General features: G+C 56.3%; 2 protein-coding genes and 1 long non-coding RNA gene across 11 annotated transcripts; 1 reads left to right on the top strand and 2 right to left on the bottom strand.

Moving 5' to 3' along the window:
* Nucleotides 1-1,291: 1,291 nt before the first annotated feature.
* On the bottom strand, nt 1,292-6,468 carry LOC134757704 (uncharacterized). The gene is made up of 3 exons (XR_010132061.1): nt 5,544-6,468; nt 2,958-4,635; nt 1,292-2,557 (listed from the first exon to the last, which is right to left on the bottom strand). It is a non-coding gene; the product is annotated as an uncharacterized lncRNA (long non-coding RNA).
* A 94-nt stretch (nt 6,469-6,562) lies between these two features.
* Nucleotides 6,563-19,435, top strand: LENG8 (leukocyte receptor cluster member 8). 9 transcript variants are annotated; one of them, XM_055370481.2, is made up of 16 exons: nt 6,563-6,690; nt 8,677-8,769; nt 9,480-9,654; nt 10,025-10,126; nt 10,920-11,030; nt 11,802-12,054; nt 12,322-12,463; nt 12,735-12,938; nt 13,338-13,616; nt 13,697-13,837; nt 14,008-14,293; nt 15,120-15,221; nt 15,307-15,375; nt 15,476-15,605; nt 15,687-15,894; nt 18,183-19,435. In XM_055370481.2, the coding sequence occupies exons 2-16, from the start codon at nt 8,732-8,734 to the stop codon at nt 18,343-18,345; spliced, it is 2,403 nt and encodes an 800-aa protein (XP_055226456.1). In that variant the 5' UTR covers nt 6,563-6,690; nt 8,677-8,731; the 3' UTR covers nt 18,346-19,435. The 9 variants fall into 9 exon arrangements, with proteins under 9 accessions (XP_055226456.1, XP_055226459.1, XP_063557708.1 ...); XM_055370484.2 differs by having other exon boundaries at nt 12,325-12,463; XM_031003959.3 differs by having other exon boundaries at nt 6,580-6,694.
* On the bottom strand, nt 19,146-21,225 carry LENG9 (leukocyte receptor cluster member 9). The gene has a single exon (XM_031003960.3). The coding sequence runs from the start codon at nt 20,946-20,948 to the stop codon at nt 19,509-19,511; it is 1,440 nt and encodes a 479-aa protein (XP_030859820.2). The 5' UTR covers nt 20,949-21,225; the 3' UTR covers nt 19,146-19,508.
* Between the last annotated feature and the right edge of the window lie 558 nt (nt 21,226-21,783).

Raw genomic sequence — 21,783 nt, forward strand, 5'->3', positions numbered from 1 at the left:
CACCTGCCACCACATCCAGCTAATTTTTGTATTTTTAGTAGAGACGGGCTTTCACCATGTTGGCCAGGCTGGTCTCAAACTCCTGACCTCAAATGATCTGCCAGCCTCAGCCTCCCAAAGTGCTGGGATTACAGGTGCGAGCCACTGCACCCAGCCCTAGAACAGCGGATTAGACATTGCAGAAAAAAAAAAAAAATTCTGGAAGACAACATTAGAAACTGTCCAAATGAAACATTTAAAAAAATGATTTATTTATTTTATTTTTTAGACAGGGTCTCACTCTGTCACCTAGGCTGGAGTGCACTGGCGTGATCATGAGTCACTGCAGCCTCAACCTCTCTGGCTCAAGCAATCCTCCCACTTTAGCCTCTCGAGTAGCTGGGACTACAGGTGCACACCACCATGCTTGGCTAATTTTTAAAAATTTTCTGTAGAGATGAGGTCTCACCATGTTGCCCAGGGTGGTCTCAAACTCCTGGGCTCAAGTGATCCTACTGCCTTGGCCTCCCAAAGTGCTGGGATTACAGGCATGAGCCACCATGCCCTGCCCCAGAGGGAATGAATATTTCTTTTTTTAATGGAAAGAACACTGGTGAGCTGTGGGACATTCTAATATATGTGTACCTGGAGGCCCATAAGGAGAGAGAAAGAAAGGAACAGAGAAAGTGTTTAAAGAAATAATAACCCCAAATTTCCCAAATTTGATACAAACTATAAAACCAAAGATACAAGAAACTCAACACACCCCAAGCAGAAGAAACACAAAGATAAACCAAGATACATCATAATCAAATTTCTTAAGACCAGTAACAAAGAGAAAATCTTGAGAACAGCCAGATGAAAAACAAAAAGATTTTATAAACAGAGGAACAAAAATTAGGATGACACCAGATTTCTGACTGGAAACAATGTGAGAAAGCAGTGTAAGAAAATTCTTAAAGTAGCAAAAGAAAAAAGTAGTCAACCTAGAATTCGATACTCACTGAAACTGTTTTTCAAAAGTGGGCCGGGCGCGGTGGCTCACACCTGTAATCCCAGCACTTTGGGAGTCAGAGGCGGGCGGATCACGAGGTCAGGAGATCGAGACCATCCTGGCTAACACAGTGAAACCCTGTCTCTACTAAAAATACAAAAAATTAGCCGGGCGTGGTGGCGGGCGCCTGTAGTCCCAGCTACTCAGGAGGCTGAGGCAGGAGAATGGCATGAACCCGGGAGGCGGAGCTTGCAGTGAGCTGAGATCGCGCCACTGCACTCCAGACTGGGCGACTGAGCAAGACTCCCTCTCAAAAAAAAAAAAAAAAAAAAGTGAAGACAAGGCCAGGCACAGTGGCTCACACCTGTAATCCCAGCACTTTGGGAGGCCAAGGCGGTTGGATCACGAGGTCAGGAGATCGAGACCATCCTGGCTAACACGGTGAAGCCCCGTCTCCACTAAAAATACAAAAAATTAGCCGGGCGTGGTGGCGGGCACCTGTAGTCCCAGCTACTCAGGAGGCTGAGGCAGGAGAATGGCGTGAATCCAGGAGGTGGAGCTTGCAGTGAGCCGAGATCACGCCACTGTACTCCAGACTGGGGGCAACAGAGCGAGACACCATCTCAAAAAAACAAAACAAAACAAAACCCTCTGCTCTTTGAAAAACATTTTTAATATAATGAGAAAAGCTGCGGCCTGGGAGAAACTATTTGCAAGAGACCTATCTCATGAAGGACTGCTATCCAAGATTTACAAAGGGCTCTTAAAACTCAGTTAACGGGAAAACAATCTGATTAAAAAACAGGAAAAGGGGCCAGGCATGGTGGCTTACACCTGTAATCCCAGCACTTTGGGAGGCCAAGACGGGCAGGAATTTGAGACCAGCCTGGCCAATATGGTGAAACCCTGTCTGTACTAAAAATACAAAAATTAGCCAGCGTGATGGCACGTGCCTGTAATCCCAGCTACTCGGGAGGCTGAGGCAGAAGAATTGCTTGAACCCGGGAGGCGGAGGTTGGAGTGAGCCGAGATGGTGCCACTGCCCTCCAGCCTGGGTGACAGAGGGAGACTTGGTCTCAAAAAAAAAAAAAAAAAGAGGATTGTTTCTGGGTGTGTCTGTGAGGGTGTTGCCAGGGGAGACTGACACTTGAGTCAGTGGACTGGGAGAGGAAGACCCACTCTCAGTGTGGGCGGGCACCAGCCAGTCAGCGCCAGTGCGGCTAGAACAGGCAGAAGGTGGGAGGGGCTGGCTTGCTGAGTCTTCTGGCCTTCATCTTTCTCCTGTGCTGGATACTTCCTGTCTTTGGAGATTAGACTCCAGGTTCTTTGGCCTTTGGACTCTTGAACTTCCACCAGTGGTTTGTCGGGGACTCTTGGGCCTTCCGCCACAGACTGAAGCCTGCGCCGTTGGCTTCCCTACTTTTGAGGCTTTTGGACTTTGAGACATGACTAGCTTCTTCCTTCCTCAGCTTGCAGATGGCCTATAGTGGGACTTTGCCTGATGATCCTGTGAGCCAGTTCTCCCTAATATACTCCCTTTCAATATATACATATATCCTCTTAGTTCTGGCTCTCTGGAGAACCCTAATACAGATGGCAAAAAAACACAGGAAAAGATGTTCACCGTATGTCATTAGGGAACTGTCCGTTAAAACAAGACACCACTGGCCGGACGCGGTGGCTCACACCTGTAATCCCAGCACTTTGGAAGGCCAAGGCAGGTGGATCACGAGGTCAAGAGATCGAGACTATCCTGGCCAACATGGTGAAACCCCGTTTCTACTAAAAATACAAAAATTAGCTGGGCATGGTGGCGCACGCCTGTAGTCCCAGATACTCGGGAGGCTGAGGCACGAGAATCGCTTGAACCCAGGAGGCGGAGGTTGCAGTGAGCCGAGACCATGCCACTGCGCTCCAGCCTGGAAGACAGAGTGAGACTCTGTCTCAAAAAAAAAAAAACCAAAAACCAGACACCACTACATACCTATTAGAATGCCAAATCCAAAATGCTGGCACCACCAAATGCTGGCAGAAATGTGGAGCAACAGAAACTCTCCTTCATTGGTGCTGGCAATGCAGAATGGTACAGCTACTTTGGAGGACAGTGTGGCGGTCTCTCATAATCCTAAACATACTCTTAGAATATGTGCTCCCAGCAACAGTGCTCCCCAGGATTTACACAGATGGGTTGAAAACTTCTGCCCACAAAGAAATCTGCACGTGCACGTTTATGGCAGCTTTCTTTATCACTGCCAAAAACTTGGAAGGAACTAAGATATCCTTCAATAAATGTCTTACTACATTCTGGTTGTTGTAACAAAATACCATACACTGCGTAGCTGAGGCAGGAAGATCACTTGAGCCTGGGAGGTTGAAGCTGCTGTGGGCTGAGACAGAGATCACGTCGTTGCACTCCAGCCTGGGTGACAGAATGAGAGACCCTGTCTCCAAAAAAAAAAGTACAGTTTTGGTTTTTGCTGTGACTGGGCTCCTGGAGTGAGAGCTCTGGATCCTAGCTGCAAGATGAGGAATCTGGAGCCGAGAGAAGGGAAACGAGTTTTCCAAGTCATACGGCTGGTTAAGTAAAAGAGCCGGGATTATGACTTAGGTTTCCTGCCACCCAAGATTATTATTTTTTGAAACAGAGTTTTGCTCTGTCTCCCAGGCTGGAGTGCAGTGGCATGATCTGGGCTCACTGCAACCTCCGCCCCCAGGGTTCTAGCGATTCTCCTGCCTCAGCCTCCTGAGTAGCTGGGATTACAGGCATGCGCCACCACGCCCGGCTAATTTTTTTGTATTTTTAGTAGAGACGGGGTTTCGCCATGTTGGCCAGGCTGGTCTTGAACTCCTGACCTCAGATGATCCACATGCCTCGGCCTCCCAAAGTGCTAGGATCACACGCATGAGCCACCGCGCCTGGGCCACCCAAGATTATTAAAATAAGTTTTCAGAAGCAACCCCCTACCGGCCAGGCACAGTGGCTCATGCCTGTAATCCCAGCACTTTGGGAGGCAGAGGCGGGCGGGTCACCCGAGGTCCGGAATTCCAGATACTGTGAAACCCTGTCTTCACTAAAAACACAAAAATTAGCTGGGCGTGGTGGTGCACGCCTGTAGAGAGAATTGCTTGAACCTGGGAGGCAAAGGTTGCAGTGAGCTGAGATCGTGCTACTGCACTCCAGCCTGGGCGACAGAGCCGTCTCAAAAAATAATAATAGATTTTTTAAGAAAAGCAACCCCCTAGTGACTTCTTAGAGCAAATCATCAGACAGTTGGGGTAAAATTCTGAAGTGGGTTAAGGGAGGGGTGCTGGTTTGCCTGGATGGCTACATGAACATAGCCCTGGAACCAACCAAATACGTAACTGGACAACAGAAAAATAAGTACAGGGTGCATTAATCAGAGGCAACAATGTTTTGTACTTAAGTACACAGAAGACACGATGTGAAGACACCAAGAGAACAGTACTTTTCATGGTTAGACACATTTCTTAGGTATTTTTTCTACTTTGGGGTTCTTTTGTGATATAATTTGTCCTGTTTTCATAATTTTTTTTTTCCTGACATGTAAGATAAATGTATCTAATTGTGGGCTTACTTGTAAAGAGTTTTCACATTTAAGTTCCAGTCATTTCATTTTGTCGCTGTATCTGTGTACAGAATGCTAAAGAATAAGACATAAAAAATAAAAGTACAGTTATAAACACCTCTTTTAAAAGGCAGAGACTGTTCGCTTGGGCAAAAAAAAGCAAGATCCAACTACATGCTATCTACAAGAAACCCGCCCTAAATACAACAGGTAAAAGGAAGCTAAATGGAACGTGGGTCCTGGCTTGTACTCTGGCATGTAAAGAAAACATTGGAGGAAAAGGTGGTGAAATCCCAGTAAAGTCTGGGTTTTAGTTACAGTAATGCATCATGTCAGTATCTACAACAAACCACTTTTGTTGGTGCTTGTGATGACTGCATCAGAAGAAACTGGGCATAAAACATGCTGGACCGCGTATGATCTTTGCAACTTTTCTTTTTTTTTTTTTTTTGAGACAAGAGTTTCACTCTTGTTGCCCAGGCTGGAGTGCAATGGTGTAACCTCGGCTCACTGCAACCTTGGCCTCCTGGGTTCAAGCGATTTTCCTGCCTCAGCCTCCCGAGTAGCCGGGATTACAGGTGCACGCGCCACCACGCCCTGCTAATTTCTGTATTTTTAGTAGAGACGGGACTTCACCATGTTGGCCAGGCTGATCTTGAACTCCTGACCCCAGGTGATCCACCCATCTCGGCCTCCCAAAGTGTTGGGATTACAGGCGTGAGCCAGCGCGCCCGGTCTTTGCAACGTTTTGAATAAATCCAAAATTATTCCAGAACAAAAAGTTTAGTACCAAAAAGAAAACAAAAAACAAAACAAAACAAAACAAACCCCCACCCCACACAGTAAAATAACGGAAAAAGATCTACTATGCTAGCACTAACAAAATAATACGTAGTTATGAAAATGGTATGTATTTTTCAAGCTAAAAGTTCATAATGGTAGAACATGAGGAGGAAAACTGCCTCTTAAATCCCACCACTTACTGTGACACAGTGACCGGTCCCTGCAGCGGACTGGATAGTTGTATCAGAGTCCTGGACGGAAACAGATGGCACTCAAAAGGTGGCGCGCAGTTCAGAGAAATGCCTATGTACGGATTTGGTCCAATGCCTCAGCCTGACCTCAGGGACCTTCGGGGGTCTGCTCCGCGCCCACCCTTACACATCTGTGACCCCACACACTTCCACCCCAGCGCCACTGCCAACTGCTACACCCATCCCCCTCCAACCGCGTCAGCTTCCAGCCTCGGTCCATCTGAACTCGCCGTGCCCCCTCCACTGCGCCCTTGCAGATTCATTTGCTAGGGAAGCCCGCTCTTCCGGGTGGAGCTGTTCCTCACCCCCTTTCTTTAACTTTATCATTCTCTCCCCAGGGCTTCCACATCACCGTGCTGTGGACAATCCCGGAACTCCTGTCACGCCAGTTTACATTTAGGAACAGTAATGGCTCCCACTGACTCAGTCAAAACAAGGCTGCGGCCGGGCACGGTGGCTCACGCCCGTAATCCCAGCACTTTGGGAAGCCGAGACGGAGGGATCACGAGGTCAGGAGTTCGAGACCAGCCTGGCCAACATGGTGAAACCCCGTCTTCACTAAAAACACAAAAATTAGCCGGGCATAGTGGCGCGCGCCTGTAATCCCAGCTACTCCGGAGGCTGAGGCAGAATTGTTTGAACCCAGGAGGCGGAGGTTGCAGTGAGCAGAGATCACGCCACTGTACTCTATCGTGGGCGACGACAGAGCAAGAGCAAGACTCCGTCTCCGAGAACAACAACAACAGCAACAAGAAAACAACAATAAAAAAATAAGGCTGCGTGGGAGGCAGAAAGAGCTAATGCGGCCACGCTTGTCCCCTCGGGGCCACCGTCCCCACCCAGACTTCCGGCCTGCCTTAAAATGCTCATGCGTAAGTGCGTGGGCAGGAGGGCGGGCTCAAGCTTAGCTCGTGGCGTTCATTGGCTGTGCAGGGCCGAGGGAGGCGGTGCAAAGCCGCCGCGTGACGTCAGGACGCCGCGGTCAGGACGACGAAGCCAAAGAAGACCAGAGCCAGCCGGGTGGCACAGCGGTGTCGTTTCCGTGTTCCTGATCGCCTGGGTGGTTGTTGGCGTGTCCCTGCAGTGAAGGGTCCTGGTTGGTAAGGGGAGCGGCGGGCGAGCAGGCGGGCGGGGATAGCATCTCCTTTTGGTGTTGCACCCCGTGAGCCCCGAGGCCTTCTCGGCCGTCGCAGCAGCAGACGCCGCGCGCGAGCGTCGACAGGGTGTGGCGGCGCAGGGGCAGCCACTGCGCCTGCGCACCGGGCCTGGGGCCGCGCGTTCGGGCACTAGCGCGCGTGCGCCGTCGTCTTCTACTTTCCGTTCCTCTCCCTTGGAGTTCTGGGGGCCGCGGGGCGCCCCTCACTCGCCGTTGACCGGGTGTTGCCCCGGGCGACGGGCGGCTCCTGCGCGTCTTTCTGGGGCGTGGTGCGCAGGCGCGGCCTGGGCAGTGGCTCCGTGGCTAGTCGTGGGGATCCGGGCGGCCTCCTCCACCCGGCGTCCTCCTTTGCCTTCGCCCAGCCTGCGGGACGGCCAGGTGCTCCCGGGACCTCAGGCCTCGCGTCTGATGCCTGTCTCTGTTCTTGAGACCCGTCCGGGAGTCCTCTGTCCAGCCCCCAACTGCTGACCTTACCTCTAATCTCCCTTCTGCCCTGGGGCTCCTCTTCCTGTGTCCCCGCCACGATCCCTCGTCTCCACCCACGCCCTGTGTCCTGTTTAAGTTAAGCCTTTGCGTTTCTAGCGTTTCTAGGGCTTTTCCCCAGCTCCAGACTCCCGTTCCTATCCCGTCAACTCGTGAGAAATCCGGTTTTCCTGCGGGATGAATTATCCTACTTATCAGTTACTCCCTCTCGGGAGTTTAGGCTCCTGAATCCTTGCTCCGGAGACACTCCGCGTTTCTTCCAGTTCTCTCTGTACCCCACTCTTAATTCGTTGAACATGTTTTGGGTCTTCTTTGGCATTCCCAAAGCTTTATGTCCAGACACCCAACCAAGGTGATCCCTTTTCTTTCCCAGCCCTACCCCGGCTTCCGGGAACCTCCCGTGGAAGGAAGCAGGTAGGGGTAGTCCCACTGAGGACTCCCACGTAGGTCTCTTTACTGCCCTTCGGAGACCTTTTTGAAATCAGTCTGTCAGTGCTAAGAACCCATTTCTTCACGTTGGGGTTCACGTTGGCATTCTCAGGAAAGCTCAACGACCACTTGCTTCTACGGTTAACTTCCGGAAAATCCCCTTTTCCTCTCAAAATTTTCTTCTCTTCTCCAATATTCTTCCAGCCCCCTCGATGCTCCCTGAAAGGCCTCCCTTTTCACAGAGTTCTCGGAAACCTTTCCACCCTCTCAGCCTTAAGGGTTCCCTCAGACTCTTCTGATTATAGCATCCATTCTCTTGGTTCAGGTTCCTTTCACAACCCGTATTCCCTAGCTTTTTTTTTTGAGACAGAGTTTCGTTCTTGTTGCCCAGGCTGGAGAGCAATGGCGCAGTCTCAGCTCACCGCCCTCTGCCTCCCGTGTTCAAGCGATTCTCCTGCCTCGGCCTCCCTAGTAGCTGGGATTACAGGCATATGCCACCATGCCCAGCTAATTTTGTATTTTTAGTAGAGACGTGGTTACTCCATGTTGGTTAGGCTGGTCTCGAACTCCCGACCTCAGGTGACCTGCCCGCCTTGGCCTCTCAAAGTGCTGGGATTACAGGCGTGAGCCACCGCGGCTGGCCCCTAGAATTTTTTTTAGACTTTTTCCCCTTGATGGAGGCACCCCTACCCTCTGGACCTTTCATCACACCCTCTCTTTGCTCACATGGGTTTCAGACCCTTCTCCTTCCCTTTGGGAAGTCTGCTCTGGCTTCCCTGTTTCCAAATCCTTCGTTTTCCACCTGCAGCTCTACAAAGGGGCCAGGGGCTTCCCCTCACTCCAGCCTTTCTAGTCCACACCCAGAACTCTTCAGATCTTTGACCCCAGTGGCTTTTCAGTCAGCTTCCCCTTTTCTGCCCGGCTTCTCTTGAGTCCGTCTACTTTTCTTCCCCACTTTGTGACGTGTTTTTAGCTCCCCCCTTAAGTCTCCCTAACTCATTCTTTTTCTCATAGACAGTGAAAAAGCAGTCTGGCTCCCGAGGTCCACCCCTTATACCCCAAGGTCCAGATGGCGGCCAACGTGGGTGATCAACGTAGCACAGATTGGTTAGTGAGGCGAGAGGGACGGAGGCCAGTCGGGAGGGAAAGAGGAAGCAAGACCCAGTGCTGTCCTCTGGGGTGGGACCTCCCGTGGCCTTAGAGGAAGTGATGCCACAATCCCTGTGGGTGGGGGTGGTGGTGAGGCAAACACAGAGGGAAGCATTTGGTTGTGGTGTGGAGAGGGGCAAGCCTTCACCTCTCTGAGCTTTCGTTTTTCACAGTACAGCGCTTGCTTTGCAGAATTGTGATGATTCATTCAAGCAAGTGTAATTAGGAGGCAGCTTCCCAACACTCAATACACAGTCATTTATTTGTTTTTCTGCTGATTCCTTATTTTTTCTCAAAATAGTGTGATAACCTGCCGACTGGGGTGATGTCAGACAGAATTCATTGATTCATGAAAGACATAGCCCTAGGAGGTGCCAGGGCCTGTGTTCAGTTCTGTGGGTTCTGTTAATTGTTTTGTTTGTTTGGTTTTAACAACTGCTGTGTGCCAGGCTCTGGGATAAGTACCTTAAGTAGGTGATCTCATTTATCCCTCCCAGCAGACTCTGAAGCAGAAACCCTTTATCAGCATAGTACAGATTAGAAAACTTAGACTTAGACTGGTAGTAACAGTTAGATATGGGATCCAGGGGCTGGAATTTGCCTCCCAACTTGCCCACCTGTGTACAGTGGGGAGAACAGGTGTGACTTGATGTCCTCTCTCTCTGCAGGTCTTCTCAGTACAGCATGGTGGCTGGGGCAGGCCGAGAGAATGGCATGGAGACGCCGATGCACGAGAACCCGGAGTGGGAGAAGGCCCGCCAGGCCCTGGCCAGCATCAGCAAGTCAGGAGCTGCTGGCAGCTCTGCCAAGTCCAGCAGCAATGGGCCTGTGGCCAGTGCACAGGTGAGAAGGCCTTATGGGGCTGGGGTACCCTGAGCCAGAGGTTGTGGGAGGGACACAGTCTGGCGTCCTGTTGTATCACTCAGACGGGGTGCTCTGAGGGGAAACATAAAAAGACGTTCCAGGGTATCTAAATCTGAACGGGAAAAAGTTCTGTTTCCTTGAGGAAATTAGGGCGTGATGTGGTTCTGAAGAGGGAGGCCATGCCCATGCCCCTGGTCTCTAACGTGCGTGAGTCTCATGGTAGAGACAGTGGCTCACTTTGCAGATACATGGACCCAGTTTCATCCCTTGGCAATTGGCCGCCAGTAAACAGGCCGTGTGCCTGTGGATTTGGGCTGCTGACGGCACATGTGCCTCTCTACTTCCACAGTACGTGTCCCAGGCAGAAGCCTCAGCTTTGCAGCAGCAGCAGTACTACCAGTGGTACCAGCAGTACAACTATGCCTACCCCTACAGCTACTACTATCCCATGGTGAGTGCCCAGCCGGCGGGGCGGGGCGGGGTGAGGTGGAATCTGCTGGGGTGGGGCGAGGTGAAGTGGAGTCTGCCGGGATGGGGCCGGGTGGTGGATGGACTGGAGATCGCAGTGATAACTGCTCAGAAACCCTCTAACTTGCCCAGGAGGTAAATTCCTAGGTCCCCGCCATGAGCCACAAGGTCCTACATACCCGGTTCTGGTCCCTTCTCTCCTCCTGCTCATTCTGCCGTGGCCATCGAAGCAGAGACCTCCTTGATGCCCGCACCCGCCAGGCCCGCTATCACTTTGCCCTGGCTGCAGTGCTCCCTGTGTTGCCGCCTCTTGGAGGTCTCTGCTCAGATGCCGCCTTCAGAGAGCCTCTACCTGATGCACTGATTGAAAGTAGCATTCCTGCCTCGCAGCCTGTCCCTCTCCCTTTCTTTGCCATCTTACTGTTTCATGATCCTTATTGCTGGATGTATTACATGTTGATGTCTCCAGCCGGACATGTAATTCCAGCACAAGCTTCATTACAGCATGGGTTTTCCTTTTGTTCTGTCATAGTGCTTAGAAGAGTTGGCACTCAGTATCGTTGATTATATTCTTCCGAGAACTAGCTAAGTGAGATGTGGGATTGATAGAGGTTTTTCTTTTCCTAATATATGAGAGGATGTGGTGCATTAATATAGTGGAGAGAGAAAGGGGTGAGGGATTGGTAGAGGGTCATGGCTGGTGTAGTTCCTGAGCAGGCTGGGGAAGCGGAAAGGGTAGGCCTCCCACTAAACCCTCCCTCCCTGCACCTTTGCAGAGCATGTACCAGAGCTACGGCTCCCCTTCCCAGTATGGGATGGCCGGCTCCTATGGCTCAGCCACACCCCAGCAGCCATCCGCACCCCAACACCAAGGGACTCTGAACCAGGTAACATCCTAGCCCAGCTCCCATACCCTGCTCAAGCAGAGGAAGCGTAGATTTTTGAATGAGCTGTCAATGAGGAATGGCTTGTACTCCTTAAGCTGCTTTTTTCCTTCCAAGCAACTCCTGATCTGAAAATGAGGAGGACAGAGCATAGTGTTTGAACCTGGGGTGGGTTTAAGGCTGAGCCAAGGCCAGGGCCGAGATGTTGAAAGACATCTCATCTTTTTCCCTAGCATGGTCACCCACAGGCGTGCACACACGGGCTGGGTTTTGCATTGAAGGTGCAGCTTGGAGGAATGGCCGGGCTGGTGCACAGGAGGCAGGTAGACCTGGGTTTGAATCCCAGCTGTCCCACCCCTGGTGTAATTATGCATCTCAGTCAGCTCTCGAAAGCGGGAAGGATGGTAGCTTCATCCTCGGGCTCCGTGAGTGTGTGTGCTCACGGGTGTCTTGTGCTCAGATGGTAGCGCTGGGGCGGGTGTGTTGTCGGTGGCTGTTACTCCAGCATTGAAACGCTGCCGGCTGCCGCTTCATAGCTTAGGGCCCTGGGAAGTTGCTTAGTCTCTGAGCTGGAGCCTTGTCAGCTGTGAAAAGAGCTGTTAACAAATGTTAACCTCACAGAGTTACTGAGGACTCGGATGAGCACATTTGGGAAGGTCACGGGAGGGTTGAGTGCTGAGTGCTGTGACCACCACGTCCTCACAGTGAGGGCTGAGTGCCACTCGCCAGCCCCAGAATCTGCCTCCCGTGCTCAGCGCCTGCTTCCTTCTGCAGCCCCCAGTCCCCGGCATGGATGAGAGCATGTCCTACCAGGCTCCCCCTCAGCAGCTGCCGTCGGCTCAGCCCCCTCAGCCCTCAAATCCCCCACATGGGGCTCACACGCTGAACAGTGGCCCTCAGCCTGGGACAGCTCCAGCCACACAGCACAGCCAGGCGGGGCCCGCCACGGGCCAGGCCTATGGGCCACACACCTACACCGAACCTGCCAAGCCCAAGAAGGGCCAACAGCTGTGGAACCGCATGAAGCGTAAGTTGGCAGAGCTACGTGGAGGTCCGAGCGGTTGGGCCCTCACAGAGCTCCTGGGTGTGAGGCCCATGGTGTGTGCTGCTCCTTGTTTCTGGGTGTTGTGATCACCAGGCTGGGGGTGGGGCTGCTCTGGACCAGGCACATGTGTGCTGGAGCCCTCCTCTAGAACCTGACCGCTCCTCCCTGCATTTCCACTTCCTCCCGTCCCCTGGGGACCCCTGGATGTGCTGGGGAAGGGCCTAACCATAGCTTTCGCTGCCCTCACAGCAGCCCCTGGGACTGGAGGTCTCAAGTTCAACATCCAGAAGCGACCCTTTGCTGTTACCACCCAGAGCTTTGGCTCCAACACAGAGGGCCAGCACAGCGGTTTTGGCCCCCAGCCCAACCCTGAGAAAGCTCAGAACCACAGGTGACGTCTGCCCCCTTGCCCTGTCGCAGCCCCACACTCTGCACTCAGCGTCTATGGTCCAGTCCCACTGGCCAGCTGCCCACCCTGAGCCTCAGTGTGCGCCTCTGAAAAGGGCAGAAGGACCCTCTCTTGGGGGTTGCTGTGAGCACTGAAGGAGACAGAAGGAAAACTTGGGGACTGTGTCCCGCTGTGTCAGCTCAGAGTGGTGGTGGGGATGGTCTTTTGAGTTTGGGATCCTCTCCAACTGAGCCCCTCATCTGTCCTCCCGCAGCGGATCCTCTGCCCGGGGGAACCTGTCTGGGAAACCCGATGACTGGCCCCAGGACATGAAAGAGTATGTGGAGCGCTGCTTCACCGCCTGTGAGTCGGAGGAGGACAAGGACCGCACGGAAAAGCTGCTCAAGGAGGTGCTGCAGGCGCGGCTGCAGGACGGCTCGGCCTATACCATTGACTGGAGCCGGGAGCCCTTGCCGGGGTTAGTCTGGGTGGGGGACATAGGTGGGAGGGTGGTGCTGTGAGAGGCATGGGCTGGGTATGGAGGTAGGAGAGTTGCGGGTCCCAGGTACCAGGAGCTCCAAAGAGAAATGAACCGGAAAGTTGGATCCTGGGGGAATGAAGTCCTGGTTGGAGGGAGGCCGGTGGGGTGGGGTGGGGACCATGGATGCTGGAGAGGTGTGCATTGCTCAGTGGTTAAGCGCACCCTCTGGAGACGGAAAACCTGGGTTTGCGTCTCATTTCTGCACTATAATAGCTGAGCCGCCTGGGGTAAGTGCCTTTCCTTTCGGAGGTGGGTCGGTACATTGAGGGAGGTGGTGGTGGCTGTCCTGCCAGTGTCTGGCGGGGTTGGTGACGCCCTGCCCTGCTGTATTCTCAGGCTGACCCGGGAGCCTGTGGCTGAGAGCCCTAAGAAGAAGCGGTGGGAGGCCGCTAGCAGCCTTCACCCTCCTAGAGGGGCAGGCTCGGCAACAAGGGGCGGGGGTGCCCCGTCCCAGCGAGGGACGCCCGGGGCTGGGGGTGCCGGTCGAGCCCGGGGCAACAGCTTCACCAAGTTTGGCAACCGCAACGTCTTCATGAAGGACAACAGCTCTTCTTCCAGCACAGACTCCCGCTCCCGCTCCTCCTCCAGGTCCCCGACGCGCCACTTCCGCAGAAGGTACTGAGGCTCCCGGCTGGGGGGGTGTGTGAGGGAGGGGAGAGGCGTTTCAGGCCTGACCCTCCTGCTTCTTCCTGCAGTGACTCCCACTCAGACTCCGACAGCTCCTACTCAGGGAATGAGTGTCACCCTGTGGGCCGCAGGAACCCGCCCCCTAAGGGCCGGGGCGGTCGAGGGGCCCATATGGATCGGGGCCGAGGCAGGGCGCAGCGTGGGAAGAGGTGAGACTGTGTGAGGGCTTGACACACAGGCCAGGGTGGAGGAGGGTACTGGGGGCCCATGGGAGAAGGAGGAAAAGGGCCGGACAGGTGGACAGCCAGCTGCCAAAGAGGCAGGGCTGGAGGGTGGCTGGAGACGCCTGTCGCGCTCACTGCCCCTCCTCCCTTCCTAGGCACGATCTGGCGCCCACCAAGCGCAGTCGAAAGAAGATGGCGGCGCTGGAGTGTGAGGACCCGGAGCGAGAGCTGAAGAAGCAGAAGCGGGCAGCCCGCTTCCAGCACGGACACTCCCGCCGCCTGCGCCTCGAGCCCCTGGTGCTGCAGATGAGCAGCCTGGAGAGCAGTGGGGCTGACCCTGACTGGCAGGAGCTGCAGATCGTGGGCACCTGCCCTGACATCACCAAGCACTACCTGCGCCTCACCTGTGCCCCCGACCCGTCCACCGTGCGCCCTGTGGCAGTAAGTGCCCAGCAGGGCAGTTCTGCTCTGTGACGCTGTGCTGGCTCAGGACTTGGAGAGCCAACCCAGGGAGGGTGGCAGAGGCCACACGGGGGCTCTGGTATGGCAGGGGAAGCTCGGCCAGATACGCCTCAGCTGGTCGGCGTTCTGAGAGGAGCGCAAAGGCACTCTGCTGCCCTGGAGCCCCGCGTGGTGGGTGTGCAGCTTGGCCGGCGAATCGCTTGACCTCTGGGCCGTGGTTCCTGGCTTAGGTGACACGGAGCATAAAGCCTTCTCCCAGGCCCGTGGGCTGTGGGGCGTGGGGGGCTGTGCTTCCAGTGTTTGGCGTAGTCACTGTTCTGCTGCAGAACCTGTGAACAGCCATGTGCTTATAGGGAAATGGGTGTGGAGGTGGCCACTCTTAACCCATGTCTTGTGGGGTTTTTTTCTCTTTTTTTGGGAGAGAGTCTGGCTCTGTCGCCCAAGCTGGAGTGCAATGGCGTGATCTTGGCTCACCGCAGCCTCCGCTCCCCGGCTTCCAGCGATTCTCCTGCGTCAGCCTCCCTAGTGGCTGGGATTACAGGCGTCTGCCACTACGCCTGGCTGATTTTTGTATTTTTAGTAGAGACGGGGTTTCACCATGTTGGCCAGGTTGGTCTCAAACTCCTGACCTCAGATGATCCACACGCCTCGGCCTCCCAAAGTGCTGGGATTACAGGCGTGAGCCACTGCGCCTGGCCTTTTTTTTTTTTTTTTTAATGTTGCAACTCTCCCACCAAATAAGTGGAAGCCGTTGGCCACGCTACCTGAGTTGTACTCCGAGTGTGAATTCAGTTCCCTTTTTCAGGTTTTGAAAAAGTCGCTGTGCATGGTCAAGTGCCACTGGAAAGAGAAGCAGGACTACGCGTTTGCCTGCGAGCAGATGAAGTCGATCCGGCAGGATCTGACGGTGAGGCTCACGCTGGGAGGGGCCTGGCCTCAGCCAGTCCTGCCTCCCGCTCCTTGTGACTCTTGTTCTCGCCCCGCTGCCGCAGGTGCAGGGCATCCGCACCGAGTTCACGGTGGAGGTGTACGAGACCCATGCCCGGATCGCCTTGGAGAAGGTGAGCTGGCCTCTGTGGGCCTCCCCAGCCCCTTTCCTGCTGCCGTTCTGCCCTCAGCACCCTCACTCTGCTCTCCTCCCTCCGTGCCTCTGCCTTCCAGGGTGACCATGAAGAGTTTAACCAGTGCCAGACGCAGCTCAAGTCGCTGTACGCCGAGAACTTGCCTGGCAATGTGGGCGAGTTTACTGCCTACCGAATCCTCTACTACATCTTCACCAAGAACTCGGGAGGTGAGGCCCAGTCCCCACGACAGAGGCCATGGTACCCAGGGTTGAGCCCGGCTGACTTCACCCTCTTTGTCTTGGTGCTAGACATCACCACGGAGCTGGCATACCTCACACGAGAACTGAAGGCAGATCCTTGCGTGGCCCACGCCTTGGCATTAAGGACAGCCTGGGCCCTGGGCAACTACCACCGCTTTTTCCGGCTCTACTGCCATGCACCCTGCATGTCTGGCTACCTCGTGGACAAGTTTGCAGATCGGGAGCGCAAGGTCGCCCTCAAGGCCATGATCAAAACGTATGTGGTGCCAAGCTCCCTTTCTGCCTTTGCTCTTCCCATCCTTCCGCCTTGCACCGCCCCTCAGACCAGCTCCTGGCCGCAGGCCTCCCCCAGCCCCCAACCCTTGTCCTGGTCCTTGCTTCCCCATCATCTTTCTCCATTCAGCCCTCCCCTCTCCAGTTCCTCTTGCTCTCCTTGTTGGTCACCTCTGTGTTCCGGGTCACTCCTCTCCCTCTCCCCACTGTTCCCAGCTCACTGCCTCTGGGGCCTCTTCTCCACCCCATCTGTGTGTCTCTTCCTCCTGTTCTCTCCTGCCTGGACCCCCTAGTTCACTCCTTGCCCTGGGCTTCCTCAGAACCCTGAGGTCTCTGCTTTCTCAGCTTGTCGCTCTAGACAGCCTCTGGTCCAACAGGACAAGGCCCAGTCCCACTCAGCTCCTTTGAGAGCACCAGAAACGCTTAGGGAGACACCTGTGTTGAGGCCACACTGGGCACGGTGCCAGAGGCCCCTGGTCAGGCCATGCCCCTGCAGTGTCCTTCGTTCACTAGACATTGTGCCTGGCTTGCTGTGGGTGGGGTTGAGTTGCTTGACTCATGTTTAGACGCATGGTTCTGTCTGGTGATTGAGGTGCCCAGGCGACGTTGGGCAATGTCAAGAGAGGTTTTTGGTTGTCACAGCAAGGGGATGCTCTTGGCATCTAGTGAGTGGAGGCCAGGGATGCTGCTCTGCCACTGCCATTGGGCCTCAGAGCTCAGTCTTGTCAAGGTGGAGAAATTCTGGTCGAAGAGGTTGACCGGTAGACTGAAGAGGCCTTGAGAGCCTGGCCAGGTGGCTGTCCACGTGAGGTCATAGTCACAGCATGGGGGCCTTGAGTGCCTGGCCAGGTGGCCCTCCACGTGAGGTCATGGTCACAGCATGGGGGCCTTGAGAGCCTGGCCAGGTGGCCCTCCACGTGAGGTCATGGTCACAGCATGGGGGCCTTGAGAGCCTGGCCAGGTGGCCCTCCACGTGAGGTCATAGTCACAGCATGGAGGCCTTGAGAGCTTGGCCAGGTGGCCCTCCACGTGAGGTCATGGTCACAGCATGGAGGCCTTGAGAGCCTGGCCAGGTGGCCCTCCACGTGAGGTCGTAGTCACAGCATGGAGGCCTTGAGAGCCTGGCCAGGTGGCCCTCTGTGTGAGGTCATAGTCACAGCATAGTTTGGAGCTAGGGGAGGGATCGTCAGCCTGGAGGTTAGGAGACTCATTCTGGAATCTAGTGTGGGTCAAGCCAACTTCAGGGAGAGGCTGAGCCAGGGTAGGAGTCACAGGAGCAGATGAGGATGTGGGGTGCCGTGCACAGAGCTCCATGACCGGCTTGGGAAGTTAGAAGGAAGGGGAGGCAGGAGGCTGCTTAGTCTGCTGCCATGATGGGCCCCATGAATGGCGGCTCTCAGGCTTCTGTGCTACACAGGGGTGTGTGGTTGGGCGAGTGTCCTTGTTAATTGATACCTAATTGGCCTTGGTTGGGAACATAGCCATGAGTGCCCCTCGTGAGTGGGGCACTAGTCTGTCATTGACCTCATTGTGTCAGCACCTTCCCCCCAAGGAGGCTGACCCTGCCCTGCCAGCTGAGACTGGGAGATGGTGTGGGCTCTGATCCCAGGGCCTCCATGAAAGCTCTGGCTTTGGAGCAGAAGCGGGTTCTAGGACTTAGTGCCCCTCACTCGGTGCCTGGGTTCCTGTGTGTGTGGAAAGGGTAGGGCTGCGCCCTGTGGAAGAGGGTTCAGGGAGCTCTGAGGACCTGGCTCGTGCTAGATGCTCAGTCAGTAGTGTCTTTTAGCAGCAGCCGGAAGTGACTGCTTTCAGTGTGTAGTGGTGAGTGCTAGCTGGCACCCCTGTGCCTGGCTTCCCAAAGACACTGTAATGCAGGGCAGGGGAAGCAGCGAGGGCTGGGTCCCCACGGTGGCCCTGGCAGCCCTGCCATCCCCATCCCCTGCCGCGTGCTGCTCCCTCCATCTGGCCCCTGCCCCTCAGCCAGTGGAGGAGCCCGCTGGGCCCTTCCCTGCCTGTCCCCTCTCCTCCCTGGCCCCCTGCACAGGTAAGTGAGGGTGAGGGGGGGCACAGCTGGGGACTGGGGCCACTAACCCCACCCCGGGCCCCCCCGAGCCCCTGAGGTGGGGAGGCTGGGAGGCGGGTGGGGAAGCCAGCAGGTACTGTGCTGAGGAAATCCTGTGGGTACCCGAATGGGGGGGCCTCCCCGCTCGTGGGGCCCTCCCCTGCCCTCCTGCCCGCCCGCCTCATCACCTTCTCCTCTTGTCTCCATAGCTTCCGCCCTGCGCTGCCAGTCTCCTACCTGCAGGCCGAGCTGGCCTTCGAGGGCGAGGCCGCCTGCCGGGCCTTCCTAGAGCCCCTGGGCCTGGCCTACACGGGCCCGGACAACTCCAGCATCGACTGCCGCCTCAGCCTGGCGCAGCTGTCAGCCTTCTGAGCACCCAGCGAGGAGGGGCGGGGGCAGGGGCTGCAGCCCCCAGCGCTGCCTTTGCGGATTCTGTTTTTGAGCCGTGGACTTGGGTTGTAAATTTATTTGTGGGGAGTGCGCTCCAGGAAGAGCCACCATCCCTGCCCCCGTTTTCCCACCGGGGAGTCTGTACAGAGATTTTTCTACGTTTTTATTTTTTGCCTCAGAGGGATGGGATTGGGGAGGAGGGGATGGGCAGCGGAGGGTTGGGGGCATGGTCTGCAGGCTCATCTGTGTCCGCCTTTCACTCCACTAATGCTGTCTCAGTGTTTTCTCTCTCTCTCTTTCGAGCTTGCACTCCGGTACCCGACCCGGCGCCCTGGCCCATCCCATGCCGGGGGGGCCAGTGGAAAGAAGACAGGCCGTCCAGCCCGTGCCCGCCTGCGGCGGGGGCACCCAGCAAGCCCGCCCACCGCCCGCTGCCTCACCTGCTTCGCCACAGACTCTTGTTCCCAGCCCCTTGGGGCCTCCGTGTTTGGGGTGAGGGGAGCTGCTTAGAGACTGTGCCCGTCCTCGGCCCCCCACCCTGAAGTGCCAGCACCACCAGCACCAGATCCTCCGCCGCCACACCGCACTGAGGACACGCCGGCCGGGCCGCCTCGTCTCAAGTTGTATAAAGTTGTCTCCGTGTCCCCTCCTCCCTCTGCCCCCAATGTTTCTTCTGATTTTTTTTTCCCCTTTCCCTCCCTCCCTCTCCGCATTCTTCCCTTGGTTCAGCACAGGTAAAATGGTTCCCCTCCCTCCCTGCCTTCATGGATCACCAGCTCACGTCATGTTGCCTTCTCTTTTCTTTGTGTGTGTGTTTATTTAAGTTATTTTTCTTCCTCCTCTCCCTTTTCTTTTTGGCCCTCCCTCCCTCCCTCTTCTGCCATGTAACTGGAGGATGTGCTATGAGTTTGCAAACAGCTGGACTGTCAGGCTGCTTTTTTTCCAGATGTTCCTCCTCTGCCTCCCCTTCCCCTCCTCTCCCCTCCCTTTCCTTCCTTCCTTCCTTTCCTTGGAGCACTGAGCACCATTTGGAAGCTTGAGAGAAACCAAAATTAAAGAGAGAAAGAGAGAGCGTGCACGTTCCTGCTTTGTCTTTCCTGTGTGGGCTGTTTGCATCCATTGTCTCCTCCAGAGGTCTGGGGGTGTCACTCCAGGGGGATCTCAGCCACGGGCTGGAAAGGCCCCCCTGTCCTCCCTATACGGCACAGCCAGAGTGTCTGCAGGGGCTGGCACCCCACTTCCTGGCTGAGGGTGAACTCCAGCTTGGGGAGGTGGACCTGGGAACCATGGGGCACCTTGGCCACGGTGAGGTGGGGGTGCAGCTGCCCTGGAGACTGTAGCGTACTCAGCCCCTCGGCTTCCAGCCTCTGGCTCAGCACTTGTGCCATGCTTTCCAGTGTGGGAGAGGGTGGGGCACACAGCACATGCGGGCCCAGGAGGACCAGCTTTCTAAAGCTCAGCCGAGGGGGTGCATTTAGCCCCGGGGCCAAGAGGGCCCGTCTCAGAGCTCCAATGGCAGCAGCCTCCTCCCCAGCTCCTGCCAGTCGCAGCAGGGCCAGGGTCAGGTGTAGGTTCTGAGAGGGCACTAGGAAGTTGGCGCAGTGTGGGGCCACGTGGACCAGGTATTCCTGGGCCTTGGTCACTTCTGCTTGTAGCCCAGGCTCGGTCACCATGAGGGCCACAAAATGTGTGGGGCGGGGTTGGCAAGGGGCTGCAACACTAAGGCGGGCCCTTTTGTCCTCGGGCCAGGCCCCAGGACCCCACTCGGCTTCTGTCGTCTCAGCGGAGCCCCCCGGGACTCCCAGGGCCTGTGCTTCCTGGCCCCCCAGCAATGTGGTCCTGGTGGCTGCTGTTGGCTTCAGTGCCCCTTCAGTCACTCCGGCGAGGCGTCCTCTTGGGGCCAGTGTTCCCAAATCAGCAGCTGTGCCCAGCGCCCTCTCCTGGGCCGCCTCCAGCTCTCCGGGTTCCTCCACTCCTGGTTCCTGGTGCCCTGTGCAGAGAGGCCTTGTGCTCCCTCGCTTGGGGGCAGCCTGGGCCTCCTGACCTGTCCCCGCCAGTGTCCACTCGGCATCCTCCGCCCCTTGGGCGCCCTCGGTGTTCGGTGCGTCCAGGATGGTGGGCCCGCGTCCCGCCGCCGAGCCAGAGCCAAAGACGAGGTCGGTGCGCGAGGCGCGGTCCCACACAAGGCGGCCACGGAAGCGGAAGAAGCGCACGCGGTGCTGGGGCACTGCCAGCACGCCCGGCCCGAGCGCCGCCAGCGGCGGGTCCCAGCAAAAGGCGCTGAAGGGCTCCTCGCGCACACCCAGAAAGCGGTCGACGTAGCCCACCGAGAAGTCGGCGGGGTCGAGGCGCGGGTCCCAGCGGATGCGCTGGATGACGTCCGCGGCTGTGCGCAGCGGCGGCTTCTTGGCCCCGGCCTCCGGCTGCGCCTCGCGGCCAGGCGGCGCCGGCGCCCCAGGGTGGGGCTGGCGGCAGCGGGCGCCGAAGCGGCAGCGGCCTTCCAGGAAGAAGCGGCAGGCCGGCGGGGGCGCGGGTTCCGTGGCGGGGGCTTCCTGCGGCAACTCCGGCTCTCTGGCCGCTGCCATGGGTGCGGGGAACTGGCACGCCCGCCGCGCAGACCAGGTCGCCCCGCACGGAGGGCGGCTCCCCTTGGATGCACCGAGCCTCACCCGACAGTGGCGTCAACGGCCCGCGCTCCGGCCCAGCTCTGGGGACCACGCCGCGTGCCCTCGCGAGGACTCTGGCCCAGTCCCTCCTTGGTGGAGAGCCTGACACCGCTGCTCTGGGACTTCCCGGCTGCGCCCTCCCCCAGCGCCAGGAAAGCAAGCTGCGTAAAGGCTGCGGCGGTCTCGGTCTCCTGGAGCTCTTGGGAGCCTGGCCCCGCCCCTTTCCCGGTGATTGATGTGTGCTGCCTCTTTCTGGGTGATTTACATGTAATGCCCCGCCCCTTTCAGGATGATTACGTGTGCCTCGACCTTTAGGTGATTTACATGTAGTGCCCCGCCCCGCTCCCGGTGATTTACATGTGGTGCCCCACCCCTTTCCTGGTGATTTTTTTTTTTTCATGTGCCTCTCCCCTTCCCAAGTGATTTACATGTGTTCCCAGCTCCTTTCAGGGTAATTTACATGTAATGCCCCGCCCCTTTCCTGGTGATTTACGAGTGCCTCTCCCCTTCTCAAGTGATTTACATGTGTCCCGCCCCTTTCCGGGTGATTTACATGCGTGCCCTGGCCCTTTCCCAGTGATACTTTTGTGCTGCCTCTTTCCGGGTGATTTACGTGTGTGCCTCTCCCCAAGTGATTTACATGTGTGCCCTGTCCGTTTTAAGGTGATTTACATGTGGTGCCCCGCCCCTTTCCGGGTGATTTACCTGTGTCCCATCCCTTTCCCGGTGATTTACATGTGGTGCCCCGTCCCTT

The sequence above is a fragment of the Gorilla gorilla genome, chromosome 20, assembly GCF_029281585.2.
Source record: "Gorilla gorilla gorilla isolate KB3781 chromosome 20, NHGRI_mGorGor1-v2.1_pri, whole genome shotgun sequence".
Lineage (NCBI taxonomy): Eukaryota > Metazoa > Chordata > Mammalia > Primates > Hominidae > Gorilla > Gorilla gorilla.